The 21,762-nt window shown below is 42.3% G+C and overlaps 1 protein-coding gene across 5 annotated transcripts in view; it reads left to right on the top strand.

The window, feature by feature from the left end:
• The window catches only part of CYFIP2 (cytoplasmic FMR1 interacting protein 2), a 123,894-nt gene that overhangs the window by 93,245 nt on the left and 8,887 nt on the right, over positions 1-21,762 (top strand). For all 5 annotated transcript variants that reach the window (XM_035715651.2, XM_049109200.1, XM_049109199.1 and 2 more), the window contains 2 exons: positions 17,868-17,940; positions 18,411-18,505. In XM_035715651.2, coding sequence (XP_035571544.1) covers positions 17,868-17,940; positions 18,411-18,505 — 168 coding nt within the window. The remainder of the gene's footprint in view (positions 1-17,867; positions 17,941-18,410; positions 18,506-21,762) is intronic.

Raw genomic sequence — 21,762 nt, 5'->3', positions numbered from 1 at the left:
CTCCCCCTGTTGAGAACCACTGATCTAGTGCAATCCCACATTTTGCAGCTAGGAAGCCAAGGCCCCTAGAGGGAGATGACTTTCCCAGGGTTACAGCTAGTGCGGGAGTTGGGGTGAGAACCCAATATCCTTAGAGTTAGCATACTCAGGGACAGAGGGCTGCTCTACAGAGCCTTGCAAATTGCGTTGTTGGTTTTTGTTTTTGTTTTAGTTCCAGCTCCACGTCTGACCCTTCTATCTCCTGCTTCCATTTTATAGTCCTTTCCTTTAATTTTGTTTTTCTTATTGCATAACTGAAAGAAAGTCATGGCTAGAAAACCCAGAAACACAGAAAAAAGAAAACAAAAACCACATTGCCACGCTAAGATAGCCACTGTTCACATTCCAAAGGATATCCTTGCAGATGTCTTTATGTTCCAGCATATTAATAATTTTTTCATAGATTTTTACTTTGGTTATAAAAGTAACATTCACCGAGATAGGAAGAGTGGTTACCTGTGTGGGATGTGATGGGAGCAGGAGATAGGGGTCTCCCATTTTTTATTTTACACTCTAAATTATTGTTTGGCTTTAGTGCAATAAATATTTTTGCTTCCTTTTCCTTAAAAGGAAGTATTCACACATTTAACAAATGTAGACCATCTTGATGCATGGGAAGTAAAGAAGCAAAAGCCCACCCTTTAGTGTCCATCTCAGACCTTTGCTCCATATTCCCACCTATCCTTGATTTAGGGTAATTTTTCCCATCACCCTGACAAAACATCCCTCTAGCTACTCAGGAGGTACATCCTACACCCAGGCACAACTAAGCAGTACCTCTTGGCCCATCTGCAAACAGTGTATCTTCCAACCCAGACTCAGAGCCCAATGGTGCAATAAGTGAACAATGAGCCAGGCTTTGTGGAAAGGAGTCACCTCAACTCACAGTAATCCCTGTCCTCTACATGGTTTTATAGTTTATTTTTTGTTTTTGTTTTTAAGATTTATTAATTTGAGAGAGAAAGAGAGTGAGAGTGGGAGGGAGGGAAGAGGGAGAGGGAGAGAGAATCTCATGCTGACTCCCTGCTGAATGCAGAGCCCAACTAGGGGCTCGATCTCATGACCTATGAGATCACAACCTGAGCCAAAACCATGAGTCAAACACTCAACTGACTTTGCCACCCAGGTACCCAAGGCTTTATAGTGTTTAAGTATTTTACATTCTTTTACATATGTCCCAATCTGAAAAACAAACCTGCTAGCTTCATCACCATGTCAGGTACCTAGCAAACATGGTCTGACAGATGAGGATCACAGCTTCTGTAGACATACCCCCATGGGCCAGGCGGTGTGTGGGACTCCAGGACTCAGAGGCCATTGGACATGATCCCTTCCCTAATGGCACCCTTCACAGTCAACACCTTCAGTCTGCAGCATAGAAGGTTAGCTGTCCAGGGGGTAGGCAGGATGATCTCATAGCTTTTAACTCTTTACTTAAAAATTAAGAAAGAAACTAAGCCGTCTTGTATATTAACACACTGTTAAATTATAGCTATCCAGAGTTGATCAAGTAAATACATGTCAACTGGGATGTTTGCTCAAAATTGTATTGATGAAAAGCGTGTGGTCCAAAAAGTTTGGAGACCACCAGCCAAGATCCACAACCACAGAGTGATACGGGTATAAAACAGTGGAAATAGGGATCCCTGGGTGGCGCAGCGGTTTGGCGCCTGCCTTTGGCCCAGGGCGCAATCCTGGAGACCCGGGATCGAATCCCACGTCAGGCTCCCGGTGCATGGAGCCTGCTTCTCCCTCTGCCTGTGTCTCTGCCTCATTCTCTCTCTCTCTCTCTGTGACTATCACAAATAAATAAAAATTAAAAAAAAAAAAAAAAAAAAAAAAAAACAGTGGAAATAGGGAGGAGGGGATGATAGGACAGATTTCTGCATGAGGGTCATTTTTGTATCCTCTGCACCTAACACAAGTCTCTTTATGGCCTAAATGATGAGGGGAGGGACATTTAGCTCAATTCTAGATGACAAGTAGAAACATCCCTGTTTATACCCCAAAGTCTTTCAAGATAGCACCATTCCATTTGAGGCAGAGACTGTCAATTACCTTCATCCAAAGCCACCCCAATCCTTGAAACATGCCGTGTTTGTTTCATTAACCTTGCCAGTAATTGCCAAGAGATCAGAGCCTCAGTCATCCAGTTCTGCACTAATGACTTTTCTATGAGGATACCCCATTGGATAGGATGTCTGGAAGCTGAGGGCTCAGGAGTCACAGTGCAGCTTGCTCTCCTGCATGTTGTTGGAAAATGGACATCTGCAAACATCCTGGAGGTGGTGTAGTGGTCCCACCTGCAGCTGCTTAGTACAGTTGCTCAGAAAGCTCTTTAAATATCCCGTGTCTGTCCTTCATCCTGCTCCAAGGAGGCCCTGGCTAAAATGCCAGGCCAGAAGCTCCACACTCGATTCCAGGGTACAGCCAGGGTGGAGAACCCCTGATCTACATCTTCTTAGCCAGCATTTCCAGAGATTACTCATTGAAGTGTTGTCATAATTGATTCTTGCCATATCTACAGACCACTAGTCCTCTTGTTTATAAAACAGTTGTATTTAAATTGACTTTTTAACTTAAATTTATTTTAAAAGGAAACTTCCATTAAAAAAAAAATCATTAACTCTTGCCATCATTAGAAAGCAACCAAAAAAACAAATTCAATTAAAATTAACCAAACTCATGTAATTCCAGCTGCTACCAGCACAGGCCATTGAGTGTAAGGGCTGCTCTCTCTGTTAAAAATGGAGATTAGCAAATGTTAGAGAGGTGATAAGATGTGTTGGATCCAAATGGAGACTTTCTCACTAAAGTTGTCAGAAACTGAGAAGGAAATAACTTCCTCACCGTGACTCACTGTTGTTAAATATCATTTCCCTGCATCCCCAATTCCCACCTTTTAGGAAGTGCCAGCCTTGGAAGACATTGATGTGCTCCAAGGGGAGGGGGCTGAGCTACGTTCTAAGCCTGTTTCTTGGCTGTAGATCTTTCCCAGCTGACCAGACATGATTCTGATCCAGAGTAAGAATTATTTTTCCCCTTGACAATTCAGAGGGGAGCGGAAAGAGCAGAGGTGAGACATGGTAATATACAGCATTATTCAAGTGAGGCGGAGATTGGCGGGGAAAAGACCACACACACACGCAGATACACAGAACCAGATAAGGTTACTGATGTATTTGGCCAGGTTTACAAAGAGCTCCTGGAAGTGAGGGCCCCACGGAACAGGAGCAGATGGAATATATCACAGTTGAGCTTTCCACTGCACCTGGAATCCCAGACCAGGGGTGGAAGCTGTAGCTCATATTTGCTGTACAGAGCTGGCTGTGGGAAGCCTAATTTGTTGCCTGCTTCACAGGCCCTGATCTTTGGGGCTTAACATCAGCATGCAGGAAACACTTCACAAGCCATCTATGCGTATCCATATAAGGGAATGTTTAGAATGCTGGGCTCTGGTTAGGCCCTGTACCCCACCCCCAAACACACACACACTCTTCCCACCAGAAAACCAGAGTTTTCTGAGAGCCTCCAGTTCCCAGCTCATTTCTGCACCCTCACTTGACAAGGACAAAAACATAAAATATTAGTGTTAGTGTTACTGTTTTTTGGTTGCCTCAAAACTTAGAATGTTAGGAAAATACTGTTTTGAGTTTAGTTTCACGATTCCCTTTAGGTGATGGGCCAAAACTAATACATAGTTTTTCCACCCAGACATGGAGCCTAAAGGTAATGTTTAATGCTGTTGAATGTGAATCCGATCTGTGTAGGATCACATTGACACTGTTTTTCCTAAATGTGTATCCTGAATCTGTATGGTATCTATTACACAAGAGAAACCAAGTCCTCAGTTAGCCTCAGGCTGAGTGAGTTGAGAACGTGAAGTTTTGTGGTATTTGATGGAACTCCCTCATGGTCAGGGGTTTCTAGCTGGCTCAGTCATTGGAGCATGCGACTTTTGATCTCAGGGTCGTGAGTTCAAGCCTCATGTTGGGCAAAGAGTTTACTTAAAAAATAAAAAAAATTTAAAAGAAAACTTAAATCAGTAGTTAAAAGTACTTCCCCAAAAAAACTGAAAAGGAAAAAAAAAATCCCTCATGGTCCAGGAGTTTTAAGTAACATAGCAAAGGAAAATCTTAAAACTGAAGCTAATACAAAAAATAAAATACTCCTCCCTTGAAGAATTTTTATGAGGGTCCCTTAAAATAAAAGATTTTTGTGTCCTGATTCCAAAACCTCTTCACTTTTACTTGCTCTGTTGATAGGGCAATTTCATAGTAGGTTTTGGTTCTTATTAATCATCTAATGATCATTGCTCTCATAACCATGAGGTGTCAGTAGTTGTCCTAAGCAGTAGGAGTAACAGGCATTAGTGTGGCACTTGATAAGTGCAAAAGTGACCTAATCGCACTGGTCACTCTCACGCTCCTGCCAGAGAGAACCCCATGCAGAAGCAGAAGCACAAAGCAGGTCCCGAACAAGAAATTCATGGAAGTCCTTTTGTGTAGAACAATCATGCTTTTTTCACACTTTAGAAAAATCATTATAGTTGAATGCTGGTTCCAAAAAAAAGGCTATAAGAGGAACGTTTTAGAGGCAACTAAGGACATTTTAGTATCAACTGTATCTTAAATGATATTAAAAAAATTTTTTAATGTAGGCAGTCATAATACTGAGGTCACATAGGAGGATAATCTTGGGTTTAGGAGTTGCATGCTGAAGTATTTAAAGCTGAGTAATGCAATGACTTCAACTTGCCTTCAGCGATTCAGTAAAACATTTGGAATCAAGGCAGAAATGGTATAAGAAAGGGTTTTTGTGACTATGTCAGGAGTATAAGGATGTGCATTGTTCTTTCTAATATTTTATATGTTCAGTATTTTTCACAAGATGGGAGAAAGGAAACTTCATTATGGGATCTGGAAAGTTAAGAAGAAAATAGATCACTAAGCAGACAAGGTCACAGTGTGTAAGGAGGAAGAAAAGTTATGAGGCTTTTTGTTTTTTCCAGCTAGTTCTGCTAGTTGGTGAGATTTATTCTTGATAACGTATGCTTAGGAGCTACTTCTGACCTCATTTTTTTTAATTTATAGAGGCATCTGCTAGTGCTGAACTCAGCCACGACTCTCATGCTACCCATCTATTTGATTTATAAGTAGGAAATACCAGTGTAGAATCATGGAAAGGCAGATGAAGTCGGGAAAGCTGTCCAATCCAAATTAGAAAGAGACCATATGGGATTTGTGAGTGGCCCTAAGAGAATTCCCAGAATGCCACTGTCAGCTGGCCTCTTCCTATAGGCCATGGTGGGGAGGCTTTCCCTCTACTTCAGGGTCCTTTAGAGAAAAGAAAGCAATAATGCTTTCTCCCTGTGTGCAATTTAAGAGGAATGTCTAAGACCCAGCTTATTTGAGGGTCACTGCCTTACCCTTCTTGTCGAGGATGGAATTTTAAAGCATTGGGGAATAAAATGGCAGAGCTGATTTTCCATTTAGCAGCAAAAGCACTTTCAGACAATTATAAATCAGATCATGTTACTTTCCTGGTTAAAACTGACAGATGGCTTCTCATTGTACTTAAGTTCTAGCCCCCAGCTTTGACGCAGGGGCCCAGAAAATTCAGCCATGACTCTTCCTCCAACCTCATTCATCTCTTATTATATACCCTCTCCCTTGTGTACAGTTTAGCCACATCAGACCCAGAAGGTCAGTGTACAAATAAGGAAACCAAGGTACACGGGAGGTCTTCGTCAGGGTATAGCCAAATCCTACCTCCTTGGTTTCTACCGTAATGCCTATTGACATTTACTTCCTTGGTGTTATAATTCAAGGGGTACCAGGAGGACTCTCACCACCACCCCCAAACCAAAGCATCTCTTCCCATTTCCAACAGTGTTTGAAATCCTCCTGTTAGAGACTTTTGATTTGAAATGTTATCTGATCTTTATTTTTTGTTGTTGTTGTTGTTATCTGATCTTTAAAAGCTTCACTGGAGACGCCTGGGTGGCATCTGCCTTCAGCTCAGGGCGCAATCCCAGGTCCGGGGCTCAAGTCCCATATTGGGCTCCCTAAGGAGAAGCTTCTCCCTCTGCTTATGTCTCTGCCTCTCTCTCTGTGTCTCTCATGAATAAATAAAATCTTTAAAAAAAAGCCTCACTAAAATACAAAGTCTGCTGAGATGCGTTTGAAAAAGATAATGCTGTGAGAGCCAGTAGTTTAGTGGGTAATCATTTATCAAATAATATGAGTAAGTAAGATGGTCACTCAGGAAAGGATGTGGGGAAAACAAGACTCCTCCAGGCCAAAACAAAGACAGAGACACACATTAAATGAGAAACTCTGTACTGCACATAGGAAGATGTTGATAGTATATGCTAAGTGATGAAAAGAGATTACAAAAGAGTAGGTGTTTTATACCCCACTATTTTAAAATACATACTTAAATGTTATACGTGTAGAAGAACCTGGCAGGATAAACCCCAAAAGGTTATCAGTGATGACCCCCCAGGTGGTGGGATTATAAATTTCTTCCTTAAAATAAAATGCATCTGCATTTTTCTTTTTTCTTTTTTTCCAAAAATGAGCGTAAATACTTGAGCAACAAAAAGAAAGGGGCTAGAGTAACAACTTTAAAAACATACCCGCTGTGGTGTAAGGTCCAGGCATGGTGACAAGAGTTAACAATACTGTGCTGTAAACTTGAAAGCCATTGAGGAAGTAGATCTTAAATGATCGCCCCACCACAACCACAACAAAAATGGTAATTGTGAAAGATGGTGAAAGATGTGTTCACCAACTTACGTGGTGGTAACCATTTCACAACCATCAAATCATCACAAGGGCGCCTGGGTGACTCCATCAGTCAGGCATCTGCCTCCAGCTCAGGTCAGGATCCCAGGGTCCTGGGATCAAGTTTCACATCAGGCTCCCTGCTCAGTGGGAGCCTGCTTCTTTCCCTTCCCTCCCCTATACCCTCCCCTTCATCCTCCTCCTGCTCTTGCTGTCACTCTCTCGCTGAAATAAATAAAACCTTTTTAAGAAATCATCACATTGTACACCTTAAAGTTACATGGTATTAACAGGTCAATTGTATCTTAGTAAAGCCCGAGGAATATCTGCCAAATTAATAGTTTCAGGGGACAGTCCTCGCCTAAATTAAGTATTTGATGCATTTCCAAAAGAAAATGACAAATATCAGGTCAGTTAACACACATAAGTAACTGGTGGTGGTGGTGCTGGTGGTGGTTTTTAGAGGTCAAGAATAACAAATTTGTGACTTAAGTGCCATTGTCCCTATGCTAGCCCAAGGCAGACATTAAAAATCAATCCTGCTGAGCCTGAATATGTTGTCAGAATCCTTTCCGAAAGCAACCACTGCCTGAGTCATGGATTATTGGGAGAGGACCCCTGGACCACTGCTTGCATATATGTTGCCTGCAGGTAAATCATGAAAAGGTCTCCTTCCTGAAGATGTTTCACTTCTTTCTTTTGAAATGTTATCATAATATATTGATTTTTGGGACACCTGAGTGGCTCAGTCCATTAAGCATGTGCCTTTGGCTCAGGTCGTGATCCCAGGGTCCTGGGATTAAGCCCCTTGTGGGGCTCCCTGCTCAGCAGAGTCTGCTTCTCCCTCTGCCTCTTTCCCCACTCATGCTAGTGCATGTGCTCGCTCTCTCTCTGAAATAAAATCTTTTTAAAAATTTTTAGAAATATTAATGTTTGAGGGGTACCCAGGTGGCTCAATTGGTTAAGTATAGCCTTCAGTTCAGGTCCTCATCTCAGGGTCCTGAGATGGAGCCCCACATCGGGCTCCCTACTCAGCAGGGAGTCTGCTTCTCCCTCTGTCCTTCCCCTTGCTCATTCTCTCTCTCAAATAAAAATATTGATGTTTAAAGAACAAAATACATCTGCTAGAAAATGATCATTATAAACAGTCAGTCTCTGGTGTCTGTAGTATACTTGGCCTTCCCTAGGATGAGTAGACAGTATTCTCTCTTCTTAAACCATTCATAGCAATCCTAGGTGATTCTTTTTTGTCATCTCTGCTGGAAATCATTAACCCCTCCCCCCCAAAATAAACACAAACCCTGACAAGATGGTATTATCTCCCAGTGAAAGTAAAGTGGCCTGAGACCCCACTGGAAACTGCCTAGTCGTCGTATATTCTAGGCGCTAGAATCTGTCGTGCTTTAGTATCTAGGAGGCTGCTGAAATGCCCGCTTCCTCTTGGTCAGATGCAAAGTCCAATATAACAATATGGCAAACCATAGGACATGAACTGGGTATTATTAACCAGTCAGCTGTTTCTGCTTCAAGGCAGCATGATTCAAGGAGGACCATGAGTCTTTGTTCTAATTGAAGCTCAGGCTTAATTCCATTTTTTTCCAGTCCATGAATTTGCTCATTTCTCATTCCAAGTGATTTGCAATGAATGTCATTCCCTGGGACCTTTGCTATTGCATTGGCCACATCAAGACCAGGCCTTCGCATTTGTGGTGTGTAGTCTAGTGGTTGGGAAGGAGATGTGTCCTAGGGGATGGGGGACAGGGTCCACTGGATCTAATGATGAGCCAGGGAAACTCAGATGGTAAGGACATTTACCACCCAGTAGGTTCTAACTGGCCACTTGCAACTTAAAAAAAAAAAAAAAAAAAAGCATTCCCATTTTGAAACTTGCTGCAGGCACTTGCTCTTGACCTGCCTTTGTCCCTCTGAAGAAAGATCTGTCTCATTCAAGGCTATATAACTCAGCAGTAGAGCAGAATGAAAGAACAGGGTAAGGTTGGTTTAGGAAGGAGGCCCAGTAGCCAGGCCCAGGTCAGCAAGAAAATTCTGAGAGATCTCAGGTCTTTTACTTATACTCTGCCCATATCCAGAAGAATACACAGTGCCTTACATTAAAGAAAGAGTGTCACTAAATCTATAGACCTTGCACAGAATAAGTCCAGAAATGCATCAGGAGCCAAAGGAAAAGGCCAGGCCAAGTTTCATCAGTTTGTTTCAGCCTGATATCAGTTTGACTCCCAGGTGCTCCTGGAAAGGAATATCTCAGGACTCAGACATCCTGGGTTCAAGCTTTGCCTCTGTACTTAATAGCTATGAGACTCCAAGAGAGGGATGAAATCCTCTCAGCCTTAGATTCCACACCCCAAAATGCTGGGGCTAAATGTAAGTATCCCCTGCTTTTTGAAAAAAAGTTTGCATTCTGCCCCTTTGCTTTCACAAAAGACCTTACGGTGGTACCTGTTTTCACGAACCACAGAAATCCAAAGGGGATGTTGCTTTCAGGAAAAAAGGTGAAAAGCAAGAACCGCACTCACTGTTGCTTTGCAGCAAGTCCGTCTAGAGGCAGCACATGAGTGGCTGCACCAAACCCCTTCCCGGGGACTCCACTCAGCATCTCAGCATCAAGCTGCTGGAGCTTTGAGCTGTGCTTTATCCGTGCTTCATCTCTATTCTACGCATCCCTTAAAGATGTGTTGTGAAGTATCAGAGAAGCCTGAGAGAGGTTGTTTTTGGGGTCTGGGAATGTTCAGAATTTTTTTCCATGTAAAATAAGTGTCATTACTTCTTTGCTGTATGCCATTTGGGATTAGGAAAGGTTTCATTAGGAACGGTCTACTTCCAGATTACAGAGGAAACCTATTCCTACTTCATAGTCTTTGTGTTAAGTGAAGTGATGAATGTAAAGTCACCAGAGCCTCATAAGCAGGCCCTTTCCTCTTCCCAGAGCAAGTAGGTTTCAGCTGGGCCTTTCTGACAAGTCTCCAAGATGGAGAGCCTGGCTCCTGACTGCCTGCAGCCTTTTCAGCCCACCCCTCCTCACGAGCCCCAGCAGATGATTTCCTGCTTCACATTGATTTTGATCTTATCTCTCCTCTGTCTGTGGTTGCACCTTTCCTAGTTCAGGACCTGGCCCATTCTCTCCAGCCATCCCAAAGCCCTTACCATCTCCTCCCCTCCAGCTCCAGTTTAGCACATACCTTATATCAAATGCCTGCTCTCCACAAGGAACTTGATGTCACTGTCCTTCTTCCCAGTCTTCAGAGTCCTTTGATTTATTTCCCAGGCACAGGTGTCCTGGGCTGTCTTCCTCCACTACTTTGGAAACTTCATTCAAATCTAATTTTTCTGGTCTTACCTGGCATTGTGTTTCCTGCAGCATCCAGGCCCCTCTCTACCCTGTAGAGGACACCATCCTTACCTCTGTGCCTTTAGGTTGGGTGTCAGACCACAGAGCTAGTAATCAGTGGATGTTTGGTGAAGTGAAGGAAGGATGAAAGAGGCAGCACCAAGTGTGTAGGAGTAGCCTTCCTCCCCACACCTGGTTTGCAAGATGGCCTGTCCTCTCTCATCACATAGTGTGTTGGTAGACATGGAAGTGTCCAGAATTTATCAGTCTCGCCTTGATCTCTTTGCACCCTCTCTTTCTTTGAAGTCAGAAGAGCTGAAGTATGTGTAAGGGTCTGGTCACTTTGAGAAATGCCCACCCATGCCTACCCTCACACTGGTGTATTAGCCTCTCCTGGAGTCAGTTTTCATCTTCATGCTGATGATTCCCAAGTTCGGATCTACCCTTCAGATTCTGGGGCCCCATACCATACCTCTAGTTACCTGTTAGATGTCTTCTCTTGAACGTGCACAGACCTCAGAAAATCCCCTTACCCAGATCTGATCTCAACTTCCTGCTCCCTGCAAACCCACTGTGTCCTTGGACCCTGTGAGCAAGTGGTCATGGGTGTCATTGCCCTCTCTGCTCCTGTATCCCATCTGTCATCCAGGTCTCCGATGTCTGCTCCTTCCTCTCTGTCTCCTTTGCCACCACTCCCTACTCTCTCTTGCTTAGACTATCCCAACACCTCTTTTCACACACACACCCCACTACCCCAGTCCTTTCTGTTTTACAGACAGAAGGTGAAACTGCAGATTTCCCTGATGGAAACCAGCAAGGTGGCATTCAGATGCCTGAGCAAGGCTTCTAAGATCTTTCTGCATATGCCTCCTGATTCCCCTTCTCCCTCAGCTCATACCATCTTCCTCCAGCATGGAAAGCTTCTTATTCAGTGGTCAGCCCTTCACCCACCGTGGTCCCTGTCACTCTTTGGCCTTTGCAGGAAGTGTTCTTCCTCAACTGTCCAACACTTACTCCTGGTTCAGGTCTCAGCTTAGTATTCCCTTCTCTGAAGAGCCTTCCCTATCACCCTCTTATGCATTGCCATAGCCCCATGCATGGCCCAGCTCTAGCACTTGCCACAATTTTCCATTTACTTGTTTTCCTCATCACCTTGACAAGTACCATGCATCAGGTCTGCCCCCAACACTGTCATGTCTCCACCCCTTGCAGAGAGACTTGTGTATAATAGATGCCTATTATTTGTTGAATGAATGAATGAATGACTTCTTTCTTTTCTGTGCTGACTATATCCTAGCCAGAATGAAGGTGTTCAGATCTTGCTTGGTCTTTAGATATTATACCCATGCTCTGTATATTCTTTTTGTTGTCCTCTCATGTCAGAGCAAATGTGGGTCTTGCATATAACTGGTCCCTCCAAGAAGACTCTCTCTCAGTCAGTGGTATCATAGGATATGAGACACTGCTCTGATTCTTCCTCAGAACCACAGACTTTAGGGCCCTGGTCTGGGGCTAGATTAGCTCAACCTACAGACAGCTTATGGGGCCTGAGTGAACAAGGATTTTGCTAAGTTTTTAAAAAGAAAACCACTGTAGACTGGAGGGTCTTAGAAGACGACCTAGGAGGTGAAGCTTGAGTGGGGCTCTGAGGGATGGATGAGGATGCATGGAAGTTAGGAGGGTGGGGAAAGAAGGAATTTATAGGTGTAAATTACCCTGGGTGATCCAGTTATTATTTACCTTGGTATCCAACCAGCAGACCTTAAAAAATGAGTGGCCTGCAAAGAAATTATTTACACAAATCCAGAATAGAGGTTATGTCTGGGGGTTGCAGAAGAGTAGTTTTAGTAACTCCGTTTTATCAGCTAGAAGATAGCTCAAGATTCTTCATACTTCAAAATGCATATTTGTGCGTGTGTGTGTGTGTGTGTGTGTGTGTCAGAATTTTTTAAGTTTCAAGAATGTTAGTAGCTGTGACTAAAAGCCCAGTAAATAAAGCAACAAATGATGTAATCCTATCAGATGTGAGGCTAAAAAGTTTCTCAGGTGATGAGATTTTAACCAATCTCCTGTTTTTATTTTTGATAACTATGCTTTTTTTTTCATCATGTGCATGTATAATGAGGGGGGGAAATATTCCACACTTCCTCAGGCTTTGGCTGCATGGGTTGCCATGGAGAAGCAATGGGTGTCAAAGGAAAGTGGCTCTTGCTCTTAACCCTGTCAGCCCTACTGCTTCTTTATTGCCATGTGGACCTGTATAGGAAATGTCACCTCCCCGAGAGTCTCAATGTCCTGGTGTGTTGGAGGGAGATCGTAAGAGCTACCCTCATAGGATATTCTAAAGTGCAAAGCAGATGACGGGTACACAGCACCTGGCACATAGTTAGTGTTCAGTAAATGCTCATTGCCTTTCGTTCCCTGAAGAACAAAGCAAACATGTTGATATAGATTCTCAGTTCTAGGGAAAGACCCTTAGAGACCATTTAATCCAACCTCTTCATTTCATTCCATTTAAATTGTTCTTAATTGCACATGATAAATCAAATAATACAAATGAGTTTATGATGAGAAACATCATTCTTGGCTCTGCTGCACCTCTCCCCACCTGTATCCCAGTCCCCAAGGCAACTTGTTGTAATCATTTCTATTTCTGGTTCTTCTCGTTGTTCTCACCATAATGCTGCTTAATAATCGGATAGCTTCTATTTCTTAATTGGCAACTCTAGACAATACTTATACTCCCTAGTTGGAAAGATGAGATTTTTAGCTGATTTAAATCTCTCCTCTCTCTTCCTCTTTAATATTTGATTATGTTACTTATTACTTCTGTTGCTTCCTTTGGAATCAGAGATAATATACTTATACCACCATTGCTGCTTTTAGTAACATTATTTAGTATCTTGACTCCTTTCTGTGCAAGATGAGGAAATTAACACACACACACACACACACACACACACACCCCCGCAACTTCCACTTCTAACACTTCCACCTCTTACCTCGCGTCAGCTTCACTTTTACTATTATATGGTCAAAGCTGTATTTTTGTAACCCTTGTATTTTCTTCTGCATCTGTAACCTGTCCTTAAATGTAGCTTAAAACAAAACAAAAATATATACTATTTACATTGTTAAGTCTGTGCAGATGTTATTCCTTGCTAGATCAAGTGGCATGCTAGGATTTCATTTCCTTCCTTCTAATTCCAGTTCAAAACCCTCAAAGCTCCATATTTTAAAGGTAGAAAGTAGGTACTTCCAGAGGTTTTTCAAATTAATTTAAGTAATATATGTTCAATATAGAAAATTCAGTAGATAGGGCACTTGGGTGGCTCATTGGTTGAGCATCTGCCTTTGGCTGAGGCTGTGATCCTGGGGTCCTGGGATCTAGTCCCATATAAGGCTCCTCTCAGGGAGCTTCTTCTCCCTCTGCTGTCTGTACCTCTCTCTATGTGTCTCTCATGAAAAAATAAATAAAATCTTTTTTAAAAAATTCAGTAAATATATACAAGTAAGAAAAAACATAAAGAGAGAGGGATAGAAAATTAAGGACACCTGAAAATCCCACCACACATTAATGCTTCATATAATTTATATAGAGTAATCAGTAAAACTGAAGAGGAAATACTTTCCTTAGTAATAAAAGGAAACATGCAGGCCTGCATAATATGGGCCCACACCCCAAATAGGAGAGATTCTGTCCTAAGTTTTAGTTCCCTTATATGCTGCAGACATTCAGCTGTTTTTTTAAAGATTTTATTTATTCATTCATAAAAGATACAGAGAGAGGCAGAGACACAGGCAGAGGGAGAAGCAGGCTCCATGCAGGAAGCCTGATGTGGGACTCGATCCCGGGACTCCAGGATCATGCCCTGAGCCAAAGGCATACACTCAACCACTGAGCCACCCAGGTGTCCCAACATTTAGCTTTTTTTGCACATGCTTACTGAGCATTTGCTATCTATGAGACACTGTGCTATTAGGAATAAAATACGGTCAGAATAAGACATTGTCCCTACCTTCATGAAGGTTAAATTCCAGTAGGGGGAGGTAGACATTAATCAAACAGTCATGGGTAGGCAAGTATAAAGTATAAAATAAATTGAGTTCAGGTGTTGAAAGGAAATGAACTTGATTCTTTGAGGACACATGACAAAGGAATGTGCCCAGGCTCAGACCCCCCTTTCTTGAGGGGGTTAAGAAGGTCTCCTTTGAAGGAATGATGGTTGAATTAAGATCTGAAAGGAGTGTGGGAATTTACGGAGCAAAGAGAGTGTGGGCAAAAGATAGGTTAGGGAGCATTCCAGAAAGAAGGTAAAAAAACTCTTTGATGGGTGCACAGATAGGGCATTCAAATAACAAAAGCTTTTATGGCTGGAGCAGAAGGAACCGGGAGTGAATGGAGAAGAAACCCATACTCAGGGCGCTTCACAGGCCAAGGGTTCCAGGGGCACAGTGGAAGTCCAAGTGTGGATCCTTTAAGATAGATATTAAATAAGGAGGAGGTTGACCGTTAGCATGGATACCCACAATGGAGGCTTGTTTGCCTCCCTGACATAAGACTTTATGTCCCCTAAACCGGACATTTTAATTAGTTGCAATGGCCTCATCTAAGGAATGCCAAATAGATACCTTCCCCAAAAGGTGCTGCGAGGTGTGTAGCCACCTCACTATGCAAATGACCACATAGCTCATCCTTTGGGACCTTTCAGGCAGACACTTTCCCACCTCTATTAGGAAACACACCCTTCTGCCTTTCCTCACCTTCATTAGCAAATTGCATTAAGAGATAGAGAGCACACAGGAAGCATGCCACAAGGAAGCCTCCACTTGCCCCAAAGCACCTCTGATCCTATAGTTACTAACTGGAGGACAGGGGGATGTATAGAGAGGGATAAATGGAACACTCTTGTCCCTCCCAAAGAAATCTGAAGGAGAAGCTCATCATGTAAAATGAGTAAAGCAATAACATTGCTCCTGTTGTAGAGGACCCAGAACATTCCTCTCCTCCATCCCCTGAGGTGGTACCCAAGGTCAATTTTATTCTCATTATTAAAAGAGAAAGCTGATAGTCCATGCAACGAGCAACTTTTCTAGTAAGAAAACATTTGTAGGAGCAACTGAAATTTTTGGAAGAAAAGAAGAAAGAGGAAAATTTGGCAGTTGAAACTATTGTAACCAATCCTCTGCTGAGAATACCTACATAGTTCCTCGTCGCACTTTAGAAAAATCCAGACTTCATACCACTCCTGTATTCCCAGCATGGTATCTCTATGGTCCAGCTTACTTTCTGCCCCAGGGCCTTTGTACTGGAATGCTCTTACCTCATATCTGCATGGCTGGCTCTCTCACTTCATTCCATCTTCTTTCAAATATCTCTCCCTCAGAAAGATTTTCCCTAACCACCCTTCCTCAAGCAGTCCATTCCCCATGCCCAGTCACTCTCTAGACTCTTACCCTATTTTCTTTTATCACTATCTGAAATTTTCTGATTTGTTTGCTTGTTTTTATCTGTCTCTATCAACCAGAACATAAATTCCATGAGGGCAAAGATCTAGTCTAACTTGTTCAACATCATATCTGCAAAGCCTAGAACAGTGCCAGGCATTCAACCAATATCTGTTGGGTGAGTGTATGTAACGATATTCTCATACTTGGAGGTTGGTTATGTGGCTAAACAAATTTATTCATCTAAGAAAATATGAGATAACAAATATGCATTCATTAATCAGTTATTGAGAAACTGTTATACTCAGTGGGGTGAAGAGGCAAAACTAGAGACAGCACCTCATGCTTAAGGAGTTCGGAGCATTGTGGTGGTCAGTAGGAAGGAACATAGAAAGAAGCAAAAGATATGAGGACTTAATGGTCTTGGAAAGTGAAGAAGAGAGAAAAAATGAGCCTCAGATTTTAGGCTTGGGCAGATAAGGAGATGATCATGACATTCTGGGAGCAGAGGAACCCCAGGGAGAAAGGGAAGAGGTCAGCTTTGGAAATGTTGACGTGTGGAATATCCAAGCAGTGATATCCAGCAAGGAGTTAGATATCCAATCTGGAGCATGGGATTAGTGAAAGGAGCCGTGTCCTTGATACATACAAACCCCCAATACTTACTCAAGAAAAAAATGGTAACCTGAATGGTCGTGTGTCTATTAAAGAAATTTTATCAAGGACATGGGTCCTTTCACCAACCCCAATTCTAGACTTGGGGCACTCAAGTGCCCAATTCTGCACAGTTGGATATCCAATTCTGCACAGTTGCTTCCGGAATGCAGAAAAGAAGGGATTTCTTCCCAATTTGTCTTAGAAGGTCAGCATTATCCTAATGCCAAAATCAAAGGCATTTAAGAAGAAAACAGCAAATCAGTGTCCCTCATGAATATAGAGTAAAAATAAGCAAATAAAATCCAGCAATGTATAAAAAGGATAATGCATCACAACCAAGTGAGGTTTATTCCCAGAATGCAAGGCTGGTTCATCATTGAAAAGTCAAACAATGTTAATTAGTAAATTAAAGAGTAGCCTGAATGACCAGTAAGCCAAATTTTAGATTAATGATGAATCCAAGGACCTGAGTTGAGAACTATCAGTACTAGGTTATTTGATTTAGTGGTTATGAGAGAAATAGTTTAATTAAGAAAGAGGGAAATTTTCCCCTCTGGCTAAGAAACAGAATTACACTCAGGTCAGTCCCTTCAAAGGGTTCACTTGTCTTTCCTCTGCTAGCATCATTTCAAGGACTGACCTAGAATAAAAAAGGAGTTTTGGGGTTCCCCTCTTGAGCAGCCAGCCTTCCAGATTTCTAGGATGGCATATTCCACCCATGCCTGGGTGAGGAAAGCCAAGAGCACTCACAATCCTGATTTTCTCACATGCTTAGGATCCAGGAGTGCCAGAGTTGAATGAAGCCTGGATCTTACCTAATCCAAATCCCTGCAGTTTAAAGAAGAGAAACCACGAGCCATGGAGGGTGGCTTCTCTAGGTCCCCTTATCCCGTCTTCTGTTCTGAAATCCAGTGATCGTAAACTGATCCCGGACAGCAAGCCCATTAAACCATCTCTTACATGTCTGTTCTCCCCAGACTTTCCCCTCTTTTTTAAGCTGTTTTAAAGCTCACTTCTATGCATAACAAGTCACCATCAAAACATATCTGTCCTGGGTTCTAGTTTCCCTTTTCTCACTAGCTGGTGTCTGGTGTGGAGAAAACCAAACAGACACAGGCTTTTCACAGAATCATCTGCATGAGTGGATTGTCAGATTGATCCACCACCTGCTTTGAGCCTACAAGCCTCACAACCAACCAGACAGACAAAGAGTCTGGGGCCCATCATTTCTCTTCAATTCCTCTGTCACTCATTTGAAATCCTCAACAAATTCCTTATAAGATTATAATGAAAATGTATTGCACACTCATGACGTGCCAGGGACTATGCTATATGGTTATGCATTCTCTCACTCAATCCTTACAAAAACTCCTTAAATAAGTACTGTTCTGGCCCTCATTTTGCAGATAAATAAATAGGCTCAAGGAGATTAAGCAACTTTCCTAAGGTGCCATAGCTAATAAGAGGAAGAGCCAAAATTTGAACCCTGGCTGACTGCAGTGCTCATGCTCAAGGTTTTAGGAGTGAAAATTCTTTGTGGTTTAAAATGTGACTTGTTTTCCCTTTTTTTCTTCTATCTCTGTTTGCAGTCTCAGGAGGAAGTCTGTGATTTGCTCCATGCTGCACCCTTCCAGAATATCTTACCTAGAGTCTACATCAAAGGTAAGAAACCACTAACAACAGCTACATAGCCAACTTGCATTTGAACTTCATGCTCGCTTAATCCCAATAAACTCAGACCTGCAGTCAGAAAGGCAAAAGGTTAAATAAAGCTTTGGGCAGCTATTCAGTATTCACAGAATTGCAGAATTGGAAGTGATACTCCAAGCCTTGTTTCTTGGTGCTTCTAGATCATCCCTAGTGCATTCCTGCCTAGCCTTGGTTTAACTCTTTTGAATGATGAGGAACTCACCACCCCACAAGGTATATATAATCTATCACTGGACAGAGAAAACAGAATGTTTTTCCTTATAATGAGTTCTGATCACACTTTAGAATGAAGGAGAACAGTTCTACACAGTCCATGCATGTTTTGGACACAGATACATCACCGGTCCTCTCAGAGTTTTTCCTTCCTCAGTTCCCCCAGGGCACCCTGAATCTCATTTTCTGCTCTGCTGCTCCTTTTGCAGAAGGGGAGCGTCTGGAGGTCCGCATGAAACGCCTGGAAGCCAAGTATGCCCCGCTTCACCTGGTCCCACTGATAGAGCGGCTGGGGACCCCTCAGGTATGATCCTTCCATTACAGACTCTGAGAACCAAAAGGAACTTTCTAGGGAAAGCATTTAGTCCAACCCCCTCATTTTACAGGCAGGGAAACTGAGGCCCAGAGAGACAGTGGGGAAGAATGTCTACAAAGCCTGTTAGTGGCAGGGTCACGTCTGGAATGAGATTTGCTGTTTCTCAGGCCTGAGTTCTTTCTTCTCACCTGTATCAACTATTATTCCAAGAAACAAGGAAGTCAGACAAGTATCTAATATGCTCCTGTTAGGTATTGGGAATTCTACTAAGTCCTCTTTGAGAATTAAAACCCCACACACCCCAAATACCAGCAGTTCACTTCTGGATATCTTTGCTAGAAAAACATTTATGGGAACACAGATGTTTACCATAGCATTGTTTGTTAAAATAAAAAAAAAAAAAAAAAAAAAACAGAAACAACCAGTAGAGGTTGTTATTTGACTAAATAGCAGGTTTTAAAGTTATCTGAATGCTGACTACTGGCTACATAATAATGAAGAGGAAAGATGAGATCTAGGTGCGACAGTGTGGACAGATCATAAGTGCGTGGTCAGGGGAAGAAAGCACACAACAAAAACCTTTCAGTGAAACTTTTCCTAAAACATGACATACTCATGGTCCGTAATGGCGACACTCTCTGAAGAGAGATGAAAGAGACAGAGATAGAATGATGACCACAGGAGACCTCAGCTTTATCTGTAATTTTCTAATATTTTCAAAAGCAAATAAGCTCATATGTTAATTCTGTAATTAAAATGAAGTTTTACAGAGGTGCCTGGCTGTCTGAGTCATTCGAGTATGTGACTCTTGATCTCAAGGTCATGAGTTCGAGCCACACATTGGGTGTAGATTACATAAAAATAAAATCTTTGAAAATAAAATTAACTTTTCCAAACCAGTACCAGTTGCTATGAACATGGAGATGAGTAGAGCAGGACTCCTGCCTCAGAGAACTCAGAGACTGTGGCAGGAGTCAGGAAAGAAGAGAAGAGAGGAGGGAGGCAACAAAAGCATGTGCTGGCTCCTTTCAAACTGATTTGAGTAACTGGCACATTGTAGAGAGGCTGGGGGAGGAATTCTGAAGGAAGAGAACTGGGGCATCCCGGTGAGACAAGCTGGGGTGGTCTGTTTTATTCACCTTTGCCAACTTTTTAAAAGGTTTAGGATTCAGATCTTCACTTGGACTTGCATTCCAGGGATCCTTTCTGTTCTTATCACAAAAGCTGAGGAGTCTGAAGGACTCACACCCTCAGCAGGGGGCAGAAGGCAGCCTCTTCTCTCAAAAATCAGGGCAAGTATCTGGAGCACATCGCAGGACCCAATCTGCTCAGGTGTCACGCTGATGAGCAACCCTCGCCAGACCACCTGCGTGCCACCCACCTCCTACTGGAAATGGTGACTAAATGTTCAGTGGCATTTGGGTTCTTTGAGTCACCACAGGGAGAATTCAGATCCTGCGGAGTACACACATTTTCTTTTTTGGCCTTGAGAGGCTGAACAGAGGAGTCCTCTAAAGATTTCCTTTTAGGGAGAAATCCCCCAAGCCAGCGAGCGACATATAAATGTGTCTGCTCTGTTATTGGTGTCATCCTACAAGAATCTGGCCTCTCGCACCCAGGGTTTGGCATGTGTTTCCACTTAGAAGACTGTGAATTCCTTCCCTGTTCTGGTGAACACCATTTCCTTGGGACTGATAGAAATCTCCATTTGTCAAATGCCGAATCTTTAACAAACAAAAGCCTAGACATTCTGCTGGAGAGGAAGTGCCAGTTTTCTAAGGCACCCGGCCCTCAAGGAATAGCCCAAAATTTAGCCGTCCCAGAGATCAAAGAAAAGCTAATGAAATATTACCTTCCAAGCTAGCTGGGATTCAGGAGACTCACATAATAGCTAAGTCTGTGATGAGGAGGTTTTGACAAATAAATGTTTAAAGTCAAGAGGTTTTAATGGTGTTGCACTGTTTGCATTTATTTCTGGGACATGCTAAGGTGCTATCGTGGAAAGCAGGGAGCCTCATCCCAGCTTCCCACTTGAACCAATGCATAATCTGGTGTTAGACAATGTCTCAGCCTTTGTCTCCCCACCTTTGAAATGGGCTAACACCTGCTTTGCGGCCTTCGTTAAGCTGCCTGTTATGAGGGATGCCTGGGTGGCTCAGCAGTTGAGCACCTGCCTTCAACCCAGGGCGTGATCCTGGAGACCCCAGATCGGCTCCCCACAGGGAGTCTACTTCTTCCTCTGCCTCTGCAGAGAGAGAGAGTCTCTGCCACTCTCTCTCTCTCTGTGTCTCTCATGAATAAATAAATGAAATCTTAAAAATGTTTAAAAAAAGAAGCTGCCTTTCATGAATGTTATGATAAACAAGGACAAGTAAAAGACTTTTAAAAAACACAAAGGATTATATAAAGGATTATCAAGGTATCATTCTCCTCCAAAGGGTACTAAATGTAATCAGAGTATTCTGTGCAGAAATTTATTTCCACATTTATTTTCACAATTCTTTTTCTATTCCCTTGTTAACTCAGAGAAGAATGGCAGAAGAAGAAAAATCCCCCCCACTGAGTAGAATAGAAAAGAAATGGATGAGATTTATGTGAAACACACACAATATATATATGTACATAACACCAAATCTCAAAGTGGTGGCCTTTGCTGCAAATAGTCATTAATACGCTTTTTCAAAGCAAGCCAAAAAGGATAGACACATCCATAAGAAAAAGGACATGGAAGAAAACTGACACCCTAAAAAGTATAAATGCCAACAGCGAAAGTGTACAAGGAGCAGACTTAAGGCAGTTTTCTTTTGGTCTAGTTGGCTACTATGTTGCAAAAGTCTTTTAAAATATGTGCTCACTTCCACTGTGGAGTCCTACTCCTGGGATTTTATCCTAAGAAAATAATCAGAGACAAGTGTTATGTATAAGGATGGTTGCTTAAGAATTGTCTCTAATAATGAAACTTGTATACACTTTAAAATAACCAGTAAGAGTGGAAGACTCAATAAATGGTGATCTATCAGTGGCCATTTTATGTAACCATTAAAAAATTATGTTACTGAAAATATTGAAGGAAATGGTTTTGTAAGCTGCTGCTATCCAAAGAGAAAAAAAAGCAAGATAGACCATATGATCCAAATTCTATTAAATATAGACACACACACACACACATACATTAACACAAATCACAGATCGGTATTTTAAGATAACCTGATTCCTAGGTAATGGGGTTTATGGGAGATTTTTAT

This window comes from Canis lupus, chromosome 4, assembly GCF_003254725.2.
Source record: "Canis lupus dingo isolate Sandy chromosome 4, ASM325472v2, whole genome shotgun sequence".
NCBI classification, from domain to species: domain Eukaryota; kingdom Metazoa; phylum Chordata; class Mammalia; order Carnivora; family Canidae; genus Canis; species Canis lupus.
This window is presented reverse-complemented; position numbering and strand designations above follow the sequence as displayed.